The sequence below is a fragment of the Eucyclogobius newberryi genome, unplaced genomic scaffold, assembly GCF_026437365.1.
Source record: "Eucyclogobius newberryi isolate DKJ021-1_F unplaced genomic scaffold, fEucNew1.0.hap1 SCAF_7, whole genome shotgun sequence".
NCBI classification, from domain to species: Eukaryota; Metazoa; Chordata; class Actinopteri; order Gobiiformes; family Gobiidae; genus Eucyclogobius; species Eucyclogobius newberryi.
In genome coordinates this window covers 4,226,525-4,250,479 of record NW_027316389.1, presented here as the reverse complement: position 1 = coordinate 4,250,479, position 23,955 = coordinate 4,226,525, and the positions used below count along the sequence as shown (strand labels likewise).

At 47.0% G+C, this 23,955-nt stretch overlaps 1 protein-coding gene across 1 annotated transcript in view; it reads left to right on the top strand.

The window, feature by feature from the left end:
- kitlga (kit ligand a) overlaps positions 1 to 23,955 on the top strand; it is a 92,225-nt gene that overhangs the window by 34,631 nt on the left and 33,639 nt on the right. Inside the window, exon 2 of the mRNA XM_072435550.1 lies at positions 22,830 to 22,940. Coding sequence (XP_072291651.1) covers positions 22,830 to 22,940 — 111 coding nt within the window. The remainder of the gene's footprint in view (positions 1 to 22,829; positions 22,941 to 23,955) is intronic.

Sequence of the window (23,955 nt, the reverse complement as noted above, 5' to 3'; positions counted from 1 at the left end):
CCAGGTTTAGTCCTGTTCTAGTCCTTGTTTAGTCCTGTTCTAGTCCTTGTTTAGTCCTGTTCTAGTCCAGGTTTAGTCCTGTTCTAGTCCAGATTTAGTCCTGTTCTAGTCCATGTTTAGTCCTGTTCTAGTCCAGGTTTAGTCCTGTTCTAGTCCTTGTTTAGTCCTGTTCTAGTCCAGGTTTAGTCCTGTTCTTGTCCTTGTTTAGTCCTGTTCTAGTCCAGGTTTAGTCCTGTTCTAGTCCTTGTTTAGTCCTGTTCTAGTCCATGTTTAGTCCTGTTCTAGTCCAGGTTTAGTCCTGTTCTAGTCCTTGTTTAGTCCTGTTCTAGTCCAGGTTTAGTCCTGTTCTAGTCCAGATTTAGTCCTGTTCTTGTCCTTGTTTAGTCCTGTTCTAGTCCAGGTTTAGTCCTGTTCTAGTCCTTGTTTAGTCCTGTTCTAGTCCAGGTTTAGTCCTGTTCTTGTCCTTGTTTAGTCCTGTTCTAGTCCATGTTTAGTCCTGTTCTAGTCCAGGTTTGGTCCAGGTTTAGTCCTGTTCCAATACCATTTTTGATGTGGTGAGTGTGAACAAAACCAGGTCTAAACCAGGGGTCTGTGGAGCTCTGTGTAGGTCTGTGGAGGTCTGTGGAGGTCTGTGGAGGTCTGTGGAGGTCTGTGGAGGTCTGTGGAGGTCTGTGGAGCTCTGTGGAGGTCTGTGGAGGTCTGTGGAGGTCTGTGTAGGTCTGTGGAGGTCTGTGGAGGTCTGTGTAGGTCTGTGTAGGTCTGTGGAGCTCTGTGGAGCTCTGTGTAGGTCTGTGGAGGTCTGTGGAGGTCTGTGGAGGTCTGTGGAGGTCTGTGTAGGTCTGTGTAGGTCTGTGGAGCTCTGTGGAGCTCTGTGTAGGTCTGTGGAGGTCTGTGTAGGTCTGTGGAGGACTGTGGAGCTCTGTGGAGGTCTGTGGAGGTCTGTGGAGGTCTGTGGAGGTCTGTGTAGGTCTGTGGAGGTCTGTGGAGGTCTGTGGAGGTCTGTGTAGGTCTGTGGAGGACTGTGGAGCTCTGTGGAGGTCTGTGTAGGTCTGTGGAGGTCTGTGGAGGTCTGTGGAGGTCTGTGGAGGTCTGTGGAGGTCTGTGTAGGTCTGTGGAGGTCTGTGGAGGTCTGTGGAGGTCTGTGGAGCTCTGTGGAGCTCTGTGGAGGTCTGTGGAGGTCTGTGGAGGTCTGTGTAGGTCTGTGGAGGTCTGTGGAGGTCTGTGTAGGTCTGTGTAGGTCTGTGGAGCTCTGTGGAGCTCTGTGTAGGTCTGTGGAGGTCTGTGGAGGTCTGTGGAGGTCTGTGGAGGTCTGTGTAGGTCTGTGGAGCTCTGTGGAGCTCTGTGTAGGTCTGTGGAGGTCTGTGTAGGTCTGTGGAGGACTGTGGAGCTCTGTGGAGGTCTGTGGAGGTCTGTGGAGGTCTGTGGAGGTCTGTGTAGGTCTGTGGAGGTCTGTGGAGGTCTGTGGAGGTCTGTGTAGGTCTGTGGAGGACTGTGGAGCTCTGTGGAGGTCTGTGTAGGTCTGTGGAGGTCTGTGGAGCTCTGTGGAGGTCTGTGGAGGTCTGTGGAGCTCTGTGTAGGTCTGTGGAGGACTGTGGAGGTCTGTGTAGGTCTGTGGAGGTCTGTGGAGGTCTGTGGAGGTCTGTGCAGGTCTGTGGAGGTCTGTGGAGGTCTGTGGAGGTCTGTGTAGGTCTGTGGAGGTCTGTGGAGGTCTGTGGAGGTCTGTGGAGCTCTGTGGAGGTCTGTGGAGGTCTGTGGAGGTCTGTGGAGGTCTGTGTAGGTCTGTGGAGCTCTGTGGAGCTCTGTGTAGGTCTGTGGAGGTCTGTGTAGGTCTGTGGAGGACTGTGGAGCTCTGTGGAGGTCTGTGTAGGTCTGTGGAGGTCTGTGGAGCTCTGTGGAGGTCTGTGGAGCTCTGTGGAGGTCTGTGGAGGTCTGTGGAGGTCTGTGTAGGTCTGTGGAGGTCTGTGGAGCTCTGTGGAGCTCTGTGGAGGTCTGTGGAGCTCTGTGGAGCTCTGTGGAGCTCTGTGGAGGTCTGTGGAGGTCTGTGGAGGTCTGTGTAGGTCTGTGGAGGTCTGTGGAGCTCTGTGGAGGTCTGTGGAGGTCTGTGTAGGTCTGTGGAGGTCTGTGGAGGACTGTGGAGCTCTGTGGAGGTCTGTGGAGCTCTGTGGAGGTCTGTGGAGGTCTGTGGAGGTCTGTGTAGGTCTGTGGAGGTCTGTGGAGGTCTGTGGAGGTCTGTGTAGGTCTGTGGAGGTCTGTGGAGGTCTGTGGAGCTCTGTGGAGCTCTGTGGAGCTCTGTGGAGGTCTGTGGAGGTCTGTGGAGGTCTGTGTAGGTCTGTGGAGGTCTGTGGAGCTCTGTGGAGGTCTGTGTAGGTCTGTGGAGCTCTGTGGAGGTCTGTGGAGCTCTGTGTAGGTCTGTGGAGCTCTGTGGAGCTCTGTGGAGCTCTGTGTAGGTCTGTGGAGCTCTGTGGAGCTCTGTGGAGGTCTGTGGAGCTCTGTGTAGGTCTGTGGAGGTCTGTGGAGCTCTGTGGAGGTCTGTGGAGCTCTGTGGAGGTCTGTGGAGCTATTTGGAGCTCCACAAGGTCAAATATGATTGGTGCTTTAGTTTGACACTTCCTGTTCCAGTCGACGCTCTCGTGTTTCAAAGGCGCGATGTCCATCTGACACTTGATCCTGATGAAGAACACGCGCTCGTCCTCCGTCTGAAGCGCTTTGAGGGCGTGGCAACGGGCGCGGCTGTCCGGGGAGCAGGCTGTCCGGAGAGCAGGCTGTCCGGAGAGCAGGCTGTCCGGAGAGCAGGCTCGTAAACGTTGTTTGCTTATTCCTCCAGTGTTCGCTTGTTCCTCCAGTGTTCGCTTGTTCCTTCAGCGTTTGTTTGTTCCTCCAGTGTTTGCTTTTTCCTCCAGCGTTTGCTTGTTCCTCCAGTGTTCGCTTGTTCCTCCAGTGTTCGCTTGTTCCTTCAGTGTTCCTTTGTTCCTCCAGTGTTCGCTTGTTCCTTCAGTGTTCCTTTGTTCCTCCAGTGTTTGCTTGTTCTTCCAGCGTTTGCTTGTTCCTCCAGTGTTCGCTTGTTCCTCCAGTGTTCGCTTGTTCCTTCAGTGTTCCTTTGTTCCTCCAGTGTTTGCTTGTCCCTCCAGCGTTTGCTTGTTCCTCCAGCGTTAGCTTGTTCCTCCAGTGTTTGCTTGTCCCTCCAGTGTTTGCTTTTTCCTCCAGTGTTCTCTCAGTGTTCGCTTGTTCCTCCAGTGTTTGCTTGTTCCTCCAGTGTTCTCTCAGTGTTCGCTTGTTCTTCCAGCGTTTGCTTGTTCCTCCAGCGCTTGCTTGTTCCTCCAGCGTTTGCTTGTTCTTCCAGTGTTCGCTTGTTCCTTCAGCGTTTGCTTGTTGCTCCAGCGTTTGCTTGTTCCTCCAGTGTTCTCCCAGTGTTTTCTTGTTCCTCCAACGTTTGCTTGTTCCTCCAGTTTTGGCTTGTTCCTCTGGCGTTTGCTTGTTCCTCCAGTGTTCTCTCAGTGTTTTCTTGTTCCTCCAACGTTTGCTTGTTCCTCCAGCGTTTGCTTGTTCCTCCAGTGTTTGCTTGTTCCTCCAGCGCTTGCTTGTTCCTCCAGCGTTTGCTTGTTCCTCCAGTGTTCGCTTGTTCCTTCAGCGTTTGCTTGTTGCTCCAGCGTTTGCTTGTTCCTCCAGTGTTCTCTCAGTGTTTGCTTGTTCCTCCAACGTTTGCTTGTTCCTCCAGTTTTGGCTTGTTCCTCTGGCGTTCGCTTGTTCCTCCAGTGTTTGCTTGTTCCTCCAGCGTTAGCTTGTTCCTCCAGTGTTTGCTTGTTCCTCCAGTGTTTGCTTATTCCTCCAGCGTTTGCTTGTTCCTCCAGTGTTTGCTTGTTCCTCCAGCGCTTGCTTGTTCCTCCAGCGTTTGCTTGTTCCTCCAGTGTTCGCTTGTTCCTTCAGCGTTTGCTTGTTGCTCCAGCGTTTGCTTGTTCCTCCAATGTTCTCTCAGTGTTTGCTTGTTCCTCCAACGTTTGCTTGTTCCTCCAGTTTTGGCTTGTTCCTCTGGCGTTTGCTTGTTCCTCCAGCGTTTGCTTGTTCCTCCAGTGTTTGCTTGTTCCTCCAGCGTTTGCTTGTTTCTCCAGTGTTTGCTTGTTCCTCCAGTGTTCGCTTGTTCCTCCAGTGTTTGCTTGTTCCTCCAGTGTTTGCTTGTCCCTCCAGCGTTTGCTTGTTCCTCCAGCGTTAGCTTGTTCCTCCAGTGTTTGCTTGTCCCTCCAGCGTTTGCTTGTTCCTCCAGCGTTAGCTTGTTCCTCCAGTGTTTGCTTGTCCCTCCAGTGTTTGCTTTTTCCTCCAGTGTTCTCTCAGTGTTGGCTTGTTCCTCCAGTGTTTGCTTGTTCCTCCAGTGTTCTCTCAGTGTTCGCTTGTTCTTCCAGCGTTTGCTTGTTCCTCCAGTGTTTGCTTGTTCCTCCAGTGTTTGCTTGTTCCTCCAGTGTTTGCTTGTTCCTCCAGTGTTTGCTTGTTCTTCCAGCGTTTGCTTGTTCCTCCAGTGTTCTCTCAGTGTTCGCTTGTTTTTCCAGCGTTTGCTTGTTCCCCCAGTGTTTGCTTGTTCCTCCAGTGTTAGCTTGTTCCTCCAGTGTTTGCTTGTCCCTCCAGTGTTAGCTTGTTCCTCCAGTGTTTGCTTGTCCCTCCAGTGTTTGCTTGTTCCTCCAGTGTTCTCTCAGTATTCGCTTGTTCTTCCAGCGTTTGCTTGTTCCTCCAGTGTTCGCTTGTCCCTCCAGTATTTGCTTGTTCCTCCAGTGTTCTCTCAGTGTTCGCTTGTTCTTCCAGCGTTTGCTTGTTCCTCCATTGTTCGCTTGTTCCTCCAGTGTTTGCTTGTTCTTCCAGCGTTTGCTTGTTCCTCCAGTGTTTGCTTGTTCCTCCAGCGTTTGCTTGTTCCTCCAGTGTTTGCTTGTTCCTCCAGTGTTCGCTTGTTCCTCCAGTGTTTGCTTGTTCCTCCAGTGTTTGCTTGTCCCTCCAGCGTTTGCTTGTTCCTCCAGCGTTAGCTTGTTCCTCCAGTGTTTGCTTGTTCCTCCAGTGTTCTCTCAGCGTTTGCTTGTCCCTCCAGCGTTTGCTTGTTCCTCCAGCGTTAGCTTGTTCCTCCAGTGTTTGCTTGTTCCTCCAGTGTTTGCTTGTCCCTCCAGCGTTTGCTTGTTCCTCCAGCGTTAGCTTGTTCCTCCAGTGTTTGCTTGCTCCTCCAGTGTTCTCTCAGCGTTTGCTTGTCCCTCCAGCGTTTGCTTGTTCCTCCAGCGTTAGCTTGTTCCTCCAGTGTTTGCTTTTTCCTCCAGTGTTCTCTCAGTGTTCGCTTGTTCCTCCAGTGTTTGCTTGTTCCTCCAGTGTTCTCTCAGTATTCGCTTGTTCTTCCAGCGTTTGCTTGTTCCTCCAGTGTTTGCTTGTTCCTCCAGTGTTTGCTTGTTCCTCCAGTGTTTGCTTGTTCCTCCAGTGTTTGCTTGTTCTTCCAGCGTTTGCTTGTTCCTCCAGTGTTCTCTCAGTGTTCGCTTGTTTTTCCAGCGTTTGCTTGTTCCCCCAGTGTTTGCTTGTTCCTCCAGTGTTAGCTTGTTCCTCCAGTGTTTGCTTGTCCCTCCAGTGTTTGCTTGTTCCTCCAGTGTTCTCTCAGTATTCGCTTGTTCTTCCAGCGTTTGCTTGTTCCTCCAGTGTTTGCTTGTTCCCCCAGTGTTTGCTTGTTCCTCCAGTGTTAGCTTGTTCCTCCAGTGTTTGCTTGTCCCTCCAGTGTTTGCTTGTTCCTCCAGTGTTCTCTCAGTATTCGCTTGTTCTTCCAGCGTTTGCTTGTTCCTCCAGTGTTCGCTTGTCCCTCCAGTATTTGCTTGTTCCTCCAGTGTTCTCTCAGTGTTCGCTTGTTCTTCCAGCGTTTGCTTGTTCCTCCATTGTTCGCTTGTTCCTCCAGCGTTTGCTTGTTCCTCCAGTGTTTGCTTGTTCCTCCAGCGTTTGCTTGTTCCTCCAGTGTTCGCTTGTTCCTCCAGCGTTTGCTTGTTCCTCCAGTGTTTGCTTGTTGCTCCAGCGTTTGCTTGTTATTCTCGCGCTCAGTGAGTGACATGTCTGTAAAATGTTTCAGAAAAGGGCAGAAATGTCACTTTGTTTGAACATTTACATCACTTTTTGTTTCTTTTTGCAGCATTTTTTACTATTTGAATTCTAAACTTTGAGATTTTAAATCAGATAAAATCGTCTTGATGGAGAATATTTACGAGTAAATAATTTCAAAAGTGAATAACTAAAGAATCAGACACACTTTTTTCTTTTTTGACATTTTGATTTAAGAATAAAGCAGTTTTTATTATTGTGTTTTCTCATGCGATTCGACTAAACCAGGTCTAAACCAGGTCTAAACCAGGTCTAAACCTGGACTAAACCAGGACTAAACCAGGTCTAAACCAGGTCTAAACCAGGTCTAAACCTGGACTAAACCAGGACTAAACCAGGTCTAAACCAGGTCTAAACCTGGACTAAACCAGGACTAAACCAGGTCTAAACCAGGTCTAAACCAGGTCTAAACCTGGACTAAACCAGGACTAAACCAGGTCTAAACCAGGTCTAAACCTGGACTAAACCAGGACTAAACCAGGTCTAAACCAGGTCTAAACCTGGACTAAACCAGGACTAAACCAGGTCTAAACCAGGTCTAAACCTGGACTAAACCAGGACTAAACCAGGTCTAAACCAGGTCTAAACCAGGACTAAACCAGGTCTAAACCAGGTCTAAACCAGGACTAAACCAGGTCTAAACCAGGACTAAACCAGGTCTAAACCAGGTCTAAACCTGGACTAAACCAGGACTAAACCAGGTCTAAACCAGGTCTAAACCAGGACTAAACCAGGACTAAACCAGGACTAAACCAGGTCTAAACCAGGTCTAAACCAGGACTAAACCAGATCTAAACCAGGTCTAAACCAGGACTAAACCAGGTCCAAACCAGGTCTAAACCAGGACTAAACCAGGACAAAACCAGGACTAAACCGAGGCTAAACCAGGACTAAACCGGGACTAAACCAGGTCTAAACCAGGTCTAAACCAGGACTAAACCAGGTCTAAACCAGGTCTAAACCAGGACTAAACCTGGACTAAACCAGGTCTAAACCAGGACTAAACCAGGTCTAAACCAGGACTAAACCAGGACTAAACCGAGGCTAAACCAGGACTAAACCAGGTCTAAACCAGGTCTAAACCAGGACTAAACCAGGACTAAACCAGGACAAAACCAGGACTAAACCAGGTCTAAACCAGGTCTAAACCAGGACAAAACCAGGTCCAAACCAGGACTAAACCAGGACTAAACCAGGACAAAACCAGGACTAAACTAGACAGTCTTTATGTTATTGTCCTGTAAACATGCTTGATTAAAAAGCATTTAACGGTTAAAACTGGACGGTTGCCGCGAGCATGGGAGGACATACATCACTCTATTGTACGTTATTCTCCTGAACGAGCCGAGGAGAGATTGACGAGCGCTCGTCTGTCAGCGGCTTCAGGAGGAAGCTGGGTCTGTGCCATCGCCTGTCACAGACGCCGCGGAATCTTTTACTTTCTCCGCGACTCACGTTCAGCAGCATCAACGTCACGCAACAGTTCAACAGTTCAACATGTTGTGCCTTTTTAACCACCTTTTGACAGTATAAACGGTCTTTCTGGATGATGGAGCTTGACAGGGATCACGCGCTTCCGAAAGTCAATTTTCCGTCGATTTTCTCCGCATGGATTCCAAAAAAAGATCAATATTAAATCTTTGACAGCTTGTTCGGAGCTAATGAACTGTATTTTGAGTTTTGCGTGTGTTTTTGAGACTGAAGCTGCTGAGCCTTTTTCTTTTTGAACTCTTGATGAAACACACACAGATGAGTGAGAAATGTACATTACGGGGCTTTTGTGTACATTTTATTTACAGCAGAGGTATTTATTTTGTATTACAGTGAGGTTTGAGCTGCTGAATGTCAACACCAAGATAACGCTAAGATAACGCTAAGATAACGCTAAGAAAACGCTACGATAACGCCAAGATAACGCTAAGAAAACGCTAAGATAACGCCAAGATAACGCCAAGATAACGCCAAGATAAAGCTAAGATAACGCAAAGATAACGCTAAGATAATGCCAAGATAATGCCAAGATAACACCAAGATAACGCTAAGATAACGCCAAGATAACGCTAAGATAACGCTAAGAAAACGCTAAGATAACGCCAAGATAACGCTAAGAAAACGCTAAGATAACGCCAAGATAACGCCAAGATAACACCAAGATAACGCTAAGATAACGCAAAGATAACGCTAAGATAATGCCAAGATAACGCCAAGATAACACCAAGATAACGCTAAGATAACGCCAAGATAACGCTAAGATAACGCTAAGAAAACGCTAAGATAACGCCAAGATAACGCTAAGAAAACGCTAAGATAACGCCAAGATAACGCCAAGATAACACCAAGATAACGCTAAGATAACGCAAAGATAACGCTAAGATAATGCCAAGATAACGCCAAGATAACACCAAGATAACGCTAAGATAACGCCAAGATAACGCTAAGATAATGCCAAGATAACGCCAAGATAACGCCAAGATAACGCTAAGATAACGCAAAGATAACGCTAAGATAATGCCAAGATAATGCCAAGATAACGCCAAGATAACGCCAAGATAACGCTAAGATAACGCCAAGATAACGCCAAGATAACGCTAAGATAACGCCAAGATAACGCTAAGATAATGCCAAGATAACGCCAAGATAACACCAAGATAACGCTAAGATAACGCAAAGATAACGCTAAGATAATGCCAAGATAACGCCAAGATAACACCAAGATAACGCTAAGATAACGCCAAGATAACGCTAAGATAATGCCAAGATAACGCTAAGATAATGCCAAGATAACGCCAAGATAACGCCAAGATAACGCTAAGATAACGCAAAGATAACGCTAAGATAATGCCAAGATAATGCCAAGATAACGCTAAGATAACGCTAAGAAAATGCTAAGATAACGCCAAGATAACGCTAAGATAATGCCAAGATAACGCCAAGATAACGCCAAGATAACGCCAAGATAATGCCAAGATAACGCCAAGATAACGCCAAGATAACGCTAAGATAATGCCAAGATAACGCCAAGATAACACCAAGATAACGCTAAGATAATGCCAAGATAACGCCAAGATAACGCAAAGATAACGCTAAGATAATGCCAAGATAACGCCAAGATAACGCAAAGATAACGCTAAGATAATGCCAAGATAACGCCAAGATAACGCCAAGATAACGCTAAGATAACGCAAAGATAACGCTAAGATAACGCTAAGATAATGCCAAGATAACGCCAAGATAACGCCAAGATAACGCTAAGATAATGCCAAGATAATGCTAAGATAATGCTAAGATAACGCAAAGATAACGCCAAACGGAAAGATAATGCAATTATAACGCCAAGATAACGCCAAGATAATGCCAAGATAACGCTAAGATAACGCAAAGATAACGCCAAACGGAAAGATAATGCAATTATAACGCCAAGATAACGCCAAGATAATGCCAAGATAACGCCAAGATAACGCTAAGATAACGCAACGATAACACCAAGATAACGCTAAGATAACGCAAAGATAACACCAAGATAATGCCAAGATAACGCTAAGATAACGCCAAGATAACGCCAAGATAACGCCAAGATAACGTTAAGATAACGCTAAGATAACGCAAAGATAACGCCAAGATAACGCTAAGATAAAGCCAAGATAATACCAAGATAACGCCAAGATAACGCCAAGATAACGCTAAGATAACGCAAAGATAACACCAAGATAACGCTAAGATAACGCAAAGATAACACCAAGATAACGCCAAGATAACGCCAAGATAACGCTAAGATAACGCCAAGATAACACTAAGATAATGCTCGCTGCAGAAAACGTTGCTTGTTCTGTCGATCTTGGACGTTCTCCAGAGCTTTTCCGACCCTCATCGAATGGGAAGTTTGAAATCTTGAATCCCTTCCTTTCCACAAAATGGCCTTGATTTAATAACGTTGTTCGTACAGTGCTTTGAGTCTGTGCCATTTTTCAATCGCTCTGGTTTATGTCATCGTAGGATATTTACTTCCTTTCATCGCCCGACCGATTCGCCGATTGGCTCTGTCCTGTACGAGATCCACTGCGTCTCAGAACAAACTCAGGCGGATAATCGAAAACAAACTCCTCTCACTTCAGATCGACAGAGTTTAGGGCATTCCCAGCCCAAGACTCAAGCTTTTACTGAATGAGAAAGAGCTGAAACTGGATTTCGCTGAAACTGGATTTTGCTGAAACTGGATTTCGCTGACTAAAGAATCATTACGGTCCTTTTTCTGCTTCGATCGCAGTTGATATTTGAAGTATTGATGCGTTGGACAGGTCAGTCAGGTGAGTCGTAATGAATGATGCTCTAAAACATCCATTAAACCAGAAAATAATGAGACTTTTCCTTCAAAGACAGGAGCCAAGTTGGGTAAAATAGGGGTCGCTGGGAGAGAAAGGTTGGGAAACACCCAACCTTAGTATTTTGCAGTATTTTTCTCACAATATTCAGACAATATTTTCACACAGCACAAAGTAAATGTCGGGTCTGAGGTTCAAGAGTCGCACAAAACAATAATGGACCATAAAATCAGACACAAAAGTGCAGAAATGTCACGTTTTACTCTTGTTTGGGAGATTACATTGTCTCCTTTGGGGCTCATTCTGATTTAAATATCATCAATTAGACACACTTTATTCGTCTTTGTCTGACTGTGCGTGTCCCTCATTGGCTCATCCGCCTGTCAATCACGTCCGCTTTTCGCCAGGATTGGTTTGCGTGACCTATGACGTCATTTAACAGACTAAAACGACTATTTCTGAAACGCACAAATGGGAAAAAACACATTTCCGACACAAACATTTCATAGATAGGAAACTTTTGTCATGACGTTGTGAGTCGTTTGTCGTGGCGAGCGTCTTTGACTTGTTGGCAGACGCAAACGTGGACATTTTGCACGAAACCACCAGCTCCGTCTTAAACGGACGGAATACGCCAACATCTGGATTTTGTCACAAGTTGGTGATGTTTCGAGGACTTTCGTCCATTCAAAAGCCGTAATGTTTTGAATTGCTGTGGCAACGGCGCTAGAAAGAACTCTCCAGTAATTACGATGCCCAAACGTTGAATCTCGATAATAATAATAATAATAACTTTTATTTATGTAGCGCTTTTCAGTGACCCAAAGACGCTGAACATAATAAAAAAAGGGGGGGGGGGGTATTTACAGACAGGGGGGACAACACGTACAGAACACATTAATATACAGATAAAATGAACAAGACAGAAGAAGTAGAGAGAAAATGATGGGGATGTAACAGGGGGTAGAAGTGTAGGCAATGGGGTAGAGGAGGCTAGGGGTAGGGGAGGTCATAGGCTTGGGTGAAGAGGTATGTTTTGAGGCGGGATTTGAATGTTGTGAGTGAGGGAGAGTGGCGGACAGGTTGGGGGAGGGAGTTCCAGAGTCGGGGTGCTGTTCGGGAGAATGCTCTGTCGCCAAAAGTTTTGAGTCGGGATGTTGGTGCAGTCAGGGTGAGAGAGGAGGAGGATCGGAGAGCTCGGGTGGGGCGGTGGGGGATGAGGAGGTCAGACAGGTAAGGGGGGGCAAGGTGGTGAAGAGCTTTGAAGGTGAGGAGGAGTATTTTAAAGTTTATGCGCTGCTTGATGGGGAGCCAGTGGAGAGAGCGGAGAACGGGAGTGATGTGATCACGGGACCGGGTGTGGGTGAGGAGGCGGGTGTGGGTGAGGAGGCGGGCAGCGGAGTTTTGGACCATTTGGAGTCTGTGGAGGGAATGGGAGGAGATGCCAGTGAGGAGGGAGTTGCAGTAGTCAAGGCGGGAGGAGATGAAGGCATGGATGAGGGATTCAGCAGCGGGGAGGGTGAGGCAGTGTCGGATTTTGGCGATGCGGCGGAGGTGGAAGTATGAGGTCTTGACAATGTGGCTGACATGGGGAGTGAAGGAGAGGGTGGGGTCCATGATGACACCGAGATTGCGTACCAGGGTAGAGGGGGTGATGGTCGAGGTGTCGATGCTGAGTGAAAAGGGACCAGTTTTATTGAGAGTGGATTTGGTGCCAATGAGGAGGAGCTCTGTTTTGTCACTGTTCAGTTTGAGGAAGTTGGGAGTGAGCCATGATTTTATTGTAGAGATGCAGGTTTGGATGTGGCTGAGGGGAGGGTTTTGGGTGGATTTGGTGGTGAGGTATATCTGGGTGTCGTCAGCGTAGCAGTGAAAGTCCAGGTTGAGTTGGCGGAGGATGTGACCAAGGGGGAAGATGTAGCAGATGAAGAGGAGGGGGCCGAGGACTGAGCCCTGGGGGACCCCCTACGTTACTGGGGAGAGGGTGGATGAGTGACCGGAGAGGGAAATGAACTCTTGCCTGTTGGTGAGGTAGGATGTGAGCCAGTCAAGTGCAGAGCCCTCAACACCCAGTTGGCGCAGCCTTTGTAGGAGGATGGAATGGTTTATAGTGTCAAAGGCTGCGCTGAGGTCTAGTAGTAACAGGATGTTGAGGGCCCCGGAGTCTGCAGAGGTGAGGAGATCGTTGAGTACTTTGACCAGGGCTGTTTCAGTGCTGTGAAGTGGGCGGAAGCCAGATTGGAGGGGTTCATAGAGGTTGTTTGACTGGAGGTGGGTGTGAAGTTGGGCGGCGACGATGCGTTCCAGCGTTTTTGAGAGGAACGGCAGGTTGGAGATGGGGCGGTAGTTGGAGAGGTTGGCGGAGTCTAGGGTGGGTTTTTTGAGGATGGGGGTGATGGAGGCCAGTTTGTAGATGGAAGGAACATGGCCGAGGGATAAAGACTGGTTGAAGAGGGTGGTGAGATGGGGGATGAGAGCAGGGAGGCAGGCCTTGGTTAGAGTCGTTGGGAGGGGGTCGAGAGAGCAGGTGGTGGTTTTGGAAGCGGTGATGAGGTCTATGATATGAGAGGAGTTAACAGAGGAGAAGGTGGTGAGGGGAGGGAAGGGTGGGTGGTCAGGGAGAGGGGGGGGGCAGGGGTGGGGGTGGTGATGGAGTTAATGGAGACGGCAGTCATGGAGCTGTTGATTTTGGAAATTTTGTCATTGAAGGCAAGGAGGAAAGAGTTGCAGAGGTCAGGGGAGGAGGGTGGAGTGATGTCCGGTGGCTGGAGCAGCTTGTTGACGGTGGAGAACAGGGTGCGAGGGCTCCGGTGGGAGCTGTTGATGAGGGTGGAGAGGTGAGAAGATTTGGCGGCTTGGAGAGCGTCACGGTAGGAGGAGATGTTTAATTTGAAAGCTTCGGCGTGGACGGTGAGGCGGGTTCTTTTGAGGAGTCGTTCGATATCCAAAGTTGAATCTCGATGCCCAAAAGTTTAATCTCGATGCCCAAACATTGAATCTCGATGGCCAAACGTTGAATCTCGATGGCCAAACGTTGAATCTCGATGTCCAAACGTTGAATCTCGATGGCCAAACGTTGAATCTCGATGCCCAAACGTTGAATCTCGATGGCCAAACGTTGAATCTCGATGGCCAAACGTTGAATCTCGATGCCCAAACGTTGAATCTCGATGGCCAAACGTTGAATCTCGATGCCCAAACGTTTAATCTCGATGCCCAAACGTTGAATCTCGATGCCCAAACGTTGAATCTCAATGCCCAAACGTTGAATCTCGATGCCCAAACGTTGAATCTCGATGCCCAAACGTTGAATCTCGATGCCCAAACGTTGAACAATGGCGCTTGTGTTCGTTGGCGCACGACAGAGACGACATTGGTCGTCGATTCAAAGCGAAGCAAAGTGGAAACAAAGTGAAACGTCGATTCCTTTTCCAACAAACATTTCTGCTTTTGCTTTTGAGCGTTGTGGCAAAATATTTGGCCCAGACACGTGTCCGCTCGATTTGCGGATATCAGATTAACCCTTCGGAGAAACACCTCGGCGTTCTGTATTTCACCCCCCCCCCCGTGACCGTGAGTAGTTTCTCCGGTCGAACTCAATCCAATTACAGCCCCGTCTCTGCCCGTGTGACCTGACTTCAACTGCCGTGACTTCGACTGCCGCGGCCCGATAACGTCGCCTGCGTTGGACGTGTTTGTGGCTTTTAAGCACGTTTTTAGCGCGTTTACTTTTGCCTCTCGTGGTGATGTAATGTATCTTCTGACATGGGGAATAGCTGTTACCGCGGCGTCTGCTCTGGTGCGTCTGCAGATGATTTATGTACTTAAAACAGCAACTTTTGATGTCACAAATCTAAGAAACTGTTTGTGCCTCACAAGCAGGAGAGGACCTCGTAAACAGGATTAATCAGTCAAGTTTTATTTGTACGGCAGTCGTACGAAACATAACTCAGAGCGATTTGAAACTATAAAAACAAATAAAAGCCAAAGTACAAAAACATCACAAAATAAAGAGTTTAATATCTGATCAAAATATATTAAAAATCTAAAAAAATGTCAAGTACACATCCAATTCCTTCAGACAGGAGGTGTGTCCATGTTTAGTCCTGACTCTGGCACCAGCAGGAGGCCGGTCCATGTTTAGTCCTGACTCTGGCACCAGCAGGAGGCCGGTCCATGTTTAGTCCTGACTCTGGCACCAGCAGGAGGCCGGTCCATGTTTAGTCCTGACTCTGGCACCAGCAGGAGGCCGGTCCATGTTTAGTCCTGACTCTGGCACCAGCAGGAGGCCGGTCCATGTTTAGTCCTGACTCTGGCACCAGCAGGAGGCCGCTCCATGTTTAGTCCTGACTCTGGCACCAGCAGGAGGCCGCTCCATGTTTAGTCCTGACTCTGGCACCAGCAGGAGGCCGGTCCATGTTTAGTCCTGACTCTGGCACCAGCAGGAGGCCAGTCCGTGGCTGTTAAAGTCCATTATTTCTCTCTTGTTTCTCTTGATTGAGACTCTGGACGTGACAAACACTTTCTCTTTCTTTCTCTCTGAACCCAAAACGATGACTTGTGTTTTGTCTGAGTTCCGCTGAAGGAAGTTCTTTGGCCTTCGCACTCGCTCCGTTGGATGTGATTCCAGCCGTGACAGAAGCGTGAACCAAGCCAAAGTCAACTCCTGCGGCGCTTTTGACCAGAACCTCAGAACAGACGTGTCCTTAAACGCTCCTCTGACCAAAACAAGCCATATTCTACCATTCTATCCATGACTTTATTCATCCAAGTGTCTCTAGTTGTCATTCATTTTACTAAACAGACTCTAAAACACGTATGAAATGTCAAAAACCATAAACAGAATCAGATTTTTTTCAGATATAATGGACTTCATTCCTAAACGTCCTCCCTCTAGAAGCCTTCAGCCTCTCACGCGTCCGTTTGACTTGCGGTCAGTACGTTTGTCATTTTAAAGGGTTTGTTCTCAGTAGGTCGAGAACCCGTGTGTACGTCTGCGCCGCCCTAATCCCGTCTAAAACCGTCCCGCGCATTAATCCGAACGTGTCACTGCCTGATCCGCCGCGGCTGAACGCGTTATTTTAGGTGAAAACTCCATCATTACGACTGCGACTGCCGTATTTTCCGAAGTATAAGTCGCACCGGCCAAAAAATGCATAATAATAATAACAAGAGATGAGAGAAGATGGTGAATAGGTGTACGTATGCTAACGCTAACACCTTCAGCTACATGACGTATGCTAACGTATTCTTCTTCGTCTGTGTCACTTCTAAACAACTCCACAAACTCCAGAGGAAGAGGAAATGATTCTTCTTCTGCGTCGCTTAGATCAGGGGTGTCAAACATCTGGCCCGCCAAACATTTTGAATTGATATTTACATTTCTATTTTGTTTTATTTTTTTGTTCATAGAACCGTAGTTACATCCGTAACCGTTGTTAGCGCTAAAACTACACGTCACACAATGCCGCTGGTGGCCGCCCCTCCCTCACTGCACTGTACAGTACCTCACTGCACTGTACAGTATGACCTCACTGCACTGTACAGTATGACCTCACTGCACTGTACAGTACCTCACTGCACTGTGCAGTATGACCTCACTGCACTGTACAGTACCTCACTGCACTGTACAGTACCTCACTGCACTGTACAGTAGGACCTCACTGCACTGTACAGTACCTCACTGCACTGTACAGTACCTCACTGCACTGTACAGTAGGACCTCACTGCACTGTGCAGTATGACCTCACTGCACTGTACAGTACCTCACTGCACTGTGCAGTATGACTTCACTGCACTGTACAGTAGGACCTCACTGCACTGTACAGTACCTCACTGCACTGTGCAGTATGACTTCACTGCACTGTACAGTAGGACCTCACTGCACTGTACAGTACCTCACTGCACTGTACAGTACCTCACTGCACTGTACAGTAGGACCTCACTGCACTGTACAGTACCTCACTGCACTGTGCAGTATGACTTCACTGCACTGTACAGTACCTCACTGCACTGTGCAGTATGACCTCACTGCACTGTACAGTACCTCACTGCACTGTGCAGTATGACCTCACTGCACTGTACAGTATGACCTCACTGCACTGTGCAGTATGACCTCACTGCACTGTACAGTATGACCTCACTGCACTGTACAGTATGACCTCACTGCACTGTACAGTATGACCTCACTGCATTGTACAGTATGACCTCACTGCACTGTACAGTATGACCTCACTGCACTGTACAGTGGTTAGGGTTTGGGTACACAAATACTGCTCTGAAGGATGAAGAGAATGAACAGGTTTTTGTTTTTTGAAATACAAAGACATTAAACAAAGCGCATGACCTAATAATCATGTTAATAAAAACACGAACCCTATGAAAAAACATAAATACATACTTTGTAAAGCACTTTGAATTGTGCTTTGTACGAATTGTGCTTTAACAATAAATGTGATTGATTGATTGATTGATTGATTGATTGATAAATAAGACAGCACGCCGTGTCCTGCATCGGAATCTCTTTTCTCGAAGGCCAAAGTGAAAGCGTCATAAACATTTCTATCAATAAATCATGACGGGAGATTAAAATGACATCTAAAAGTAACGACAGTGTTCATGAGATTCTCACAGTTTGTTTCGGTTCAGTTTTGGGGAGCGTTCCGAGCTGAGGGAGCAGCTTTAAGATCCCATATCATGCTATTTTTCCTGTTTTGTAGTCTATCCTACGGGTATTTGATCATAATAAGTGTTGTGCAACATCCATAACATAATAGTTATAAAATATCACCCATAACTTACACCCGCCCACAACCCCGGAAATGCAAACGGCTTAGTTTGAGATTCGTCACAGACTCAGTATCGATATGCGTATGGAGGTGGAATAGTACTTTTGATCATGTGTTTGTGCTGCTCCTCTGGAGGTGAGAAGGAGCTGGACCTGAAGCTGATGCAGAAGATGCTGCTGCAGCTGTTCAGACCATGAAACATGCAATACTTGACTAGAATGTGTTCTATATATTTCTATTTGGATCAGTTGAAGTTATTAGAGCAGAATGGATTTATGAATAAGTGCTTTGTGGATAAACATGACATTTCATAAATTTTCTTATCCAGAGTAAAATCATTACCCATTTGGGTAATTTTTAAGATCCTTTTTTCAAAAATGTTACGTATTTTTCAAAAAGGTTACGTATCGTACTGAGGGAATTGTATCAGAATATACAAGTATCGAGATATGCGTCGTATCGTGACCCCTGTATCGGGATATGTATCGTGACCCCTGTATTAGGATACGTATCGTATCGTGACCCCTGTATCGGGTTATGTATCGTACTGAGGGAATTGTATCAGAATATACAAGTATCGGGATACGCGTCCTATCGTGACCCCTGTATCGGGATACGTATCATGACCCCTGTATCAGGATACGTATCGTATCGTGACCCCTGTATCGGGTTATGTATCGTACTGAGGGAATTGTATCAGAATATACAAGTATCGGGATATGTATCGTATCGTGACCCCTGTATCGGGATATGTATCGTATCGTGACCCCTGTATCAGGATATGTATTGTGACCCCTGTATCGGGATATGTATCGTATCGTGACCCCTGTATCGGGATACGTATCGTATCGTGACCCCTATATCGGGATATTTATTGTATTGTGACCCCTGTATCGGGATACGTATCGTATCGTGACCCATGTATCGGGATATGTATCGCATCGTGACCCCTGTATTGGGATATGTATCGTATCGTGACCCCTGTATCGGGATACGTATCGTATCGTGACCCCTGTATCGGGATATGTATCGTATCGTGACCCATGTATCGGGATACGTATCGTATCGTGACCCCTGTATCTGGATATGTATCGTATCGTGACCCCTGTATCGGGATACGTATCGTATCGTGACCCCTGTATCTGGATACGCATCGTATCGTGACCCCTGTATCGGGATACGTATCGTATTGTGACCCCTGTATCGGGATACGTATCGTGACCCCTGTATCGGGATACGTATCGTATCGTGGCCCCTGTATCGGGTTATGTATCGTACTGAGGGAATTGTATCAGAATATAAAAGTATCAGGATACGTATCGTATCGTGACCCCTGTATCGGGATATGTATCGTGACCCCTGTATTGGGATACGTATCGTATCGTGACCCCTGTATCGGGATATGTATTGTATTGTGACCCCTGTATCGGGATACGTATCGTATCGTGACCCCTGTATCGGGATATGTATCGCATCGTGACCCCTGTATCGGGATACGTATCGTATCGTGACCCCCGTATCTGGATACGTATCGTATCGTGACCCCTGTATCTGGATACGTATCGTATCATGACCCCTGTATCGGGATACGTATCGTATCGTGGTCCCTGTATCGGGTTATGTATCGTACTGAGGGAATTGTATCAGAATATACAAGTATCAGGATACGTATCGTATCGTGACCCCTGTATCGGGATACGTATCGTACCGTGACCCCTGTATCAGGATACGTATTGTGACCCCTGTATCGGGATATGTATCGTGACCCCTGTATTGGGATACTTATCGTATCGTGACCCCTGTATCGGGATATGTATTGTATTGTGACCCCTGTATCGGGATACGTATCGTATCGTGACCCCTGTATCGGGATATGTATCGCATCGTGACCCCTGTATCGGGATACGTATCGTATCGTGACCCCTGTATCTGGATACGTATCGTATCGTGACCCCTGTATCTGGATACGTATCGTATCGTGACCCCTGTATCTGGATACGTATCGTATCGTGACCCCTGTATCGGGATACGTATCGTATCGTGACCCCTGTATCTGGATACGTATCGTATCGTGACCCCTGTATCTGGATACGTATCGTATCGTGACCCCTGTATCTGGATACGTATCGTATCGTGACACCTGTATCTGGATACGTATCGTGACCCCTGTATCTGGATACGTATCGTATCGTGACCCCTGTATCTGGATACGTATCGTATCGTGACCCCTGTATCTGAATACGTATCGTGACCCCTGTATCTGGATACGTATCGTGACCCCTGTATCTGGATACGTATCGTATCGTGACCCCTGTATCTGAATACGTATCGTGACCCCTGTATCTGGATACGTATCGTATCGTGACCCCTGTATCTGGATACATATCGTATCGTGACCCCTGTATCGGGATACGTATCGTATTGCGAGGGTCTTGGCGACACCCAGCCCCAGACCTCACTGCGGCTCAAACACTTTGAAGCACTTGTACAAAGCATTATCTGTAATTTGAGGTCTCACTCTGAGCGATCTGAGGCACGTCCAAACACTCCAGTTGTTGCTGTTTCAGAATCATAAAGAAGTGAATTTGTGTCAGAAATGTTCCGGCACAAACACTGCTCTGAAGGACGAAAGGAATGAACAGGATTTGTTTTGTTTTTTAAATATAAAAAGACATTAAACAAAGCACATGACCAGACAGCAAAAGCAAAAAAGAATAATCATAATAATCATATTAATAATACCGTATTTTCCGAACTATAAATTGCACCGGGGTACGACTTATACTTATACTTATACTTATACTTCTTTATTATGCATTTTTTGGCTGGTGCGACGCACCGTAGAATACGGGTAATAAAAACAGGAACACAAACAGCACATTGTATGAAAAATCATATGTAAAATTAAAGTGGACCTGCATCGGAATCTTTTTTTTTCGAAGGCCAAAGTGAAGCGTCGTAAACATTTGCGTCAATAAATCCTGGCAGGAGATTAAAACGACAATTAAAAGTAACGACAACGTTCATAAGATTCTCACACTTTATTTCCGTTCAGTTTTGGGAAGCGTTCCGAGCTGAGGGAGCAGCTTAACAGTACGCTCGCTTCACACATAATCTGGTCATAAATGTACAAAAAAGAGTCTGATACATCGTCATGTTCCGTTTTGACAGTGAAACTGGGAAAACACGGCAAAGAGTTTGGTGGAGCTGGGATCAAGTGAGATGGATTCAGTAAATTCTCTCTCCTAACGGCAGTCAAAGCAGTCAAAGGTCGACATTTGAAGACTTCTACACAGAGAATATTGAAGAATAAAGTGTATTGTTGATGAAAATTTGAAATTATTTATCGTGTTTTGACTTTTTGATCAATGAATGCCCCATGTCTTTGTTAGAAAAGAGTCTGTTTAGTCCAGAAAATGATGCAGTCATCAAACTTTGATCGTTATTATAGTCGGGAATAGTCGATAAATCGTCGCGGCCCTAAACATAAGATAATAATAAAAAGAGTTGTGGGAAACGTCTAAATAAAGTCCAGGCGTCAAATGGAATGAACTCCGTGTTCCGTGTTTCCTCTGAAGACTCGGAGTTTTGTCAGTTTTGTATTTTTAGCGCAAACAATTGTGAAGCAGCGTGGCTCCGATTGAGAGAGAACTGGAAAACAATTGAGGCTCTCGAGAAGCACGAGTGATGTTTGGCCGTTCTCACAAGCCTCTTTCATTCAGGATCGGGCGAAAATAAATGAATATTTGAAGAAGACGAGTTGCAGCTGGAGAGTCTCTGACGGCTTGTTCAAGTGTGATGTAAATACCACTGGGATTATTGAAGAGCTGTCGACGCTAAAGGCTAATTTACAAACTGAAATGGCTTGGAATAGAAAACAAATCCCCGATGAAAGGTTATTTAAGTACGCCACGTTCAAGTGTGCGTTTGCAAGTTATTTAAACATTCCATTTGACTTCATTTGGCCCAGTTCAGGCTCTCGTTGTGACTTCAGACGTTGGCGTGGCAACAGATCTAGTTTATCTCCTCTAGTTTAATTGGAGATGATTATTTTTGTAGTGTTTGTACCGTGGAACGAGCCCAGATTAAGAGTCCCAGTGTGGGCCAGTCCCAGTGTGGGCCAGTCCCAGTGTGGGCCAGTCCCAGTGTGGGCCAGTCCCAGTTTGGGCCAGTCCCAGTTTAGGCCAGTCCCAGTGTGGGCCAGTCCCAGTCTGGGCCCGTCCCAGTCTGGGCCAGTCCCTACTTGGCGCACGTTGGGCACGAGGGCGGTGGAGAAGGCGTCGACAGTAGAAATCTGAGCTGCTGTTGTGAAATCCCGTTCATTTCCGCGTGGAGCGTGAGCGCGTGATCCTAAACGGAACTTTACGGGACGGTCGGCGATTGATTTCGGACGCCTTTGCCACAGAAAAGGAATCGAATTTTAATTGAGCGCGTGATTTCAAAGCATCAATGATCAGTTAGTTCTTTTCAGTTCAGACTTTGGAGGAAGAACTGTTTAAAGGTCTGTATTTGAAATGACAATTGAGGTGACGAATGCAACTTTAGTGGACTAAGATCTGGACTCAGACCTGGACTCAGACCTGGACAAAGACCTGGACTCAGACCTGGACTCATACCTGGACTAAGACCTGGACTCAGACCTGGACTCAGACCTGGACAAAGACCTGGACTCAGACCTGGACTCATACCTGGACTAAGACCTGGACCCAGACCTGGACTCAGACCTGGACTAAGACCTGGACTAAGACCTGGACTAAGACCTGGACTAAGACCTGGACTAAGACCTGGACTTGAAAACCAGTGACTTGGGACTTATACTTGGAGTTTTGGGATATGAAACGACACTTTTCTTCAATACAATGTTTGTGTCTCTTCTCGTCAGCACCAAACTGAAACATGTCTCTGTTTGACAATGACTGTTCAAAAGGCCCCGCAGCCCCAGGGTTCATATGCTCTTGTAGTTCATGGGGCGACCACTAGAGGCGCGCCAGCGCCACAGGGTGCCTTATGACGTCCCTGCATTCTACCCCCTGTATTCTGTTCCCCCTGCATCACCGAGCGTCTTATGCTGTCACCGGCTCTGGGCAGGTGATACGACAGCAGCTACATTCCGCCTTTGTTCCTTTGATGCTGGGGCAGGGTATATAAGAAATCCGTATTGTATCTTGTCTTCTTCTTCTGTGTCTCCTTCTGAGCCTAAATAAAGCTACCAAAGCACTTCGTATCGTCTCGTCTTTCCCATCCCATTCCTGGCCTCCAATCGTGCTCTGACAGGCACTCGAGCAGTGACTTCTACAAACCCAGAACTAGCACCTCACGGTCCGCACTGTCCTGAGTCATCCTTCCTACAATGACTTTTGTAAGACTTGAGCCGTTCTCGACACTTGCAAAACGAGGACCTGGTTCCACTTCGAGTAGGGTGGATTCAATTGTAGAACATGTTTTTGAACAGTCAAAATGCAGATGCGTTCTTCTATCTTCTTAGCGTAGCTTTGGTCGCTGCATCCAATTCTCAGACATAACTTAACACCAAAGTTACACAGTTTTGAACCAACGACCCTCGAGTTTGCAGTAGCAGTCGCAGTATCAGTCATACTCACGGTTGCGGTTGTGTTCTCCTCAGAGTTGGATACGCCTCTGTGTCCAGTTACTGCTGTTTATCGTGTTCGGAGGACAAGCGCTCGAGTTCGACGGGAACCCGGTGACGGACGACATCCTGAAGCTCGCCGTTCTGGTCAGTACTGCAAACACGCACGTTATACCGAGGAGCAGTCGCAGTGGTGGTCGCGTTAGAAGGACTAGCAGTAGCTGAAGTAGCACGAGGAGTAGCAGCACCAGAAGTACTAGCATTAGAAGCAGGAGTTGTCGCGTTAGAAGGACTAGCATAGCTGAAGTAGCATGAGGAGTAGTAGCACCAGAAGTAGTAGTGGTCGCATTCGAAGGACTAGCAGTAGCTGAAGTAGCATTAGAAGGACTAGCATTAGCTGAAGTAGCATTAGAAGGACTAGCAGTAGCTAAAGTAGAACAAGGAGTAGTAGCATCAGAAGTAGGAGTTGTCGCATTAGAAGGACTAGCAGTAGTTGAAGTAGCATTAGAAGGACTAGCAGTAGCTGAAGTAGCATGAGGAGTAGTAGCATCAGAAGTAGGAGTCGTCGCATTAGAAGGACTAGCAGTAGCTGAAGTAGCATTAGAAGGACTAACAGTAGCTGAAGTAGCATTAGAAGGACTAGCAGTAGCTGAAGTAGCATGAGGAGTAGTAGCATTAGATGCATTAGTGGCGGTAGAAGTATGAAGCCTGGTGTCCACTGCGCAACTTTTGTCGTCTTATGAAGTCTTTTTGATACCGCGCTACAAGATGTGACGGGTTTAAAGTCGTACGACAGCGCGCCGTCACGTCAAAGTGTTCAAAGTTTGTAAGAAATGTGTGTGCGACGTAGCTTTTCTTCCTGTTACGTTGACTTCAGACTCAAAAATATTACGCTTGATACAAATCGCAGCTCGTCTTTGGTCGGGCGGAGGTTCAAAGTCCACCGTTTCAACCGTTTCTACCGTTTCTACCGTTTCTCTTCTACCGTTTCTACCGTTTCTACCGTTTCTACCGTTTCTACCATTTCAACCGTTTCTACCGTTTCAACTGTTTCAACCGTTTCTCTTCTACCGTTTCAACCGTTTCTACAGTTTCAACCGTTTCTCTTCTACCGTTTCAACCGTTTCTACCGTTTCAACCGTTTCTACCGTTTCAACCGTTT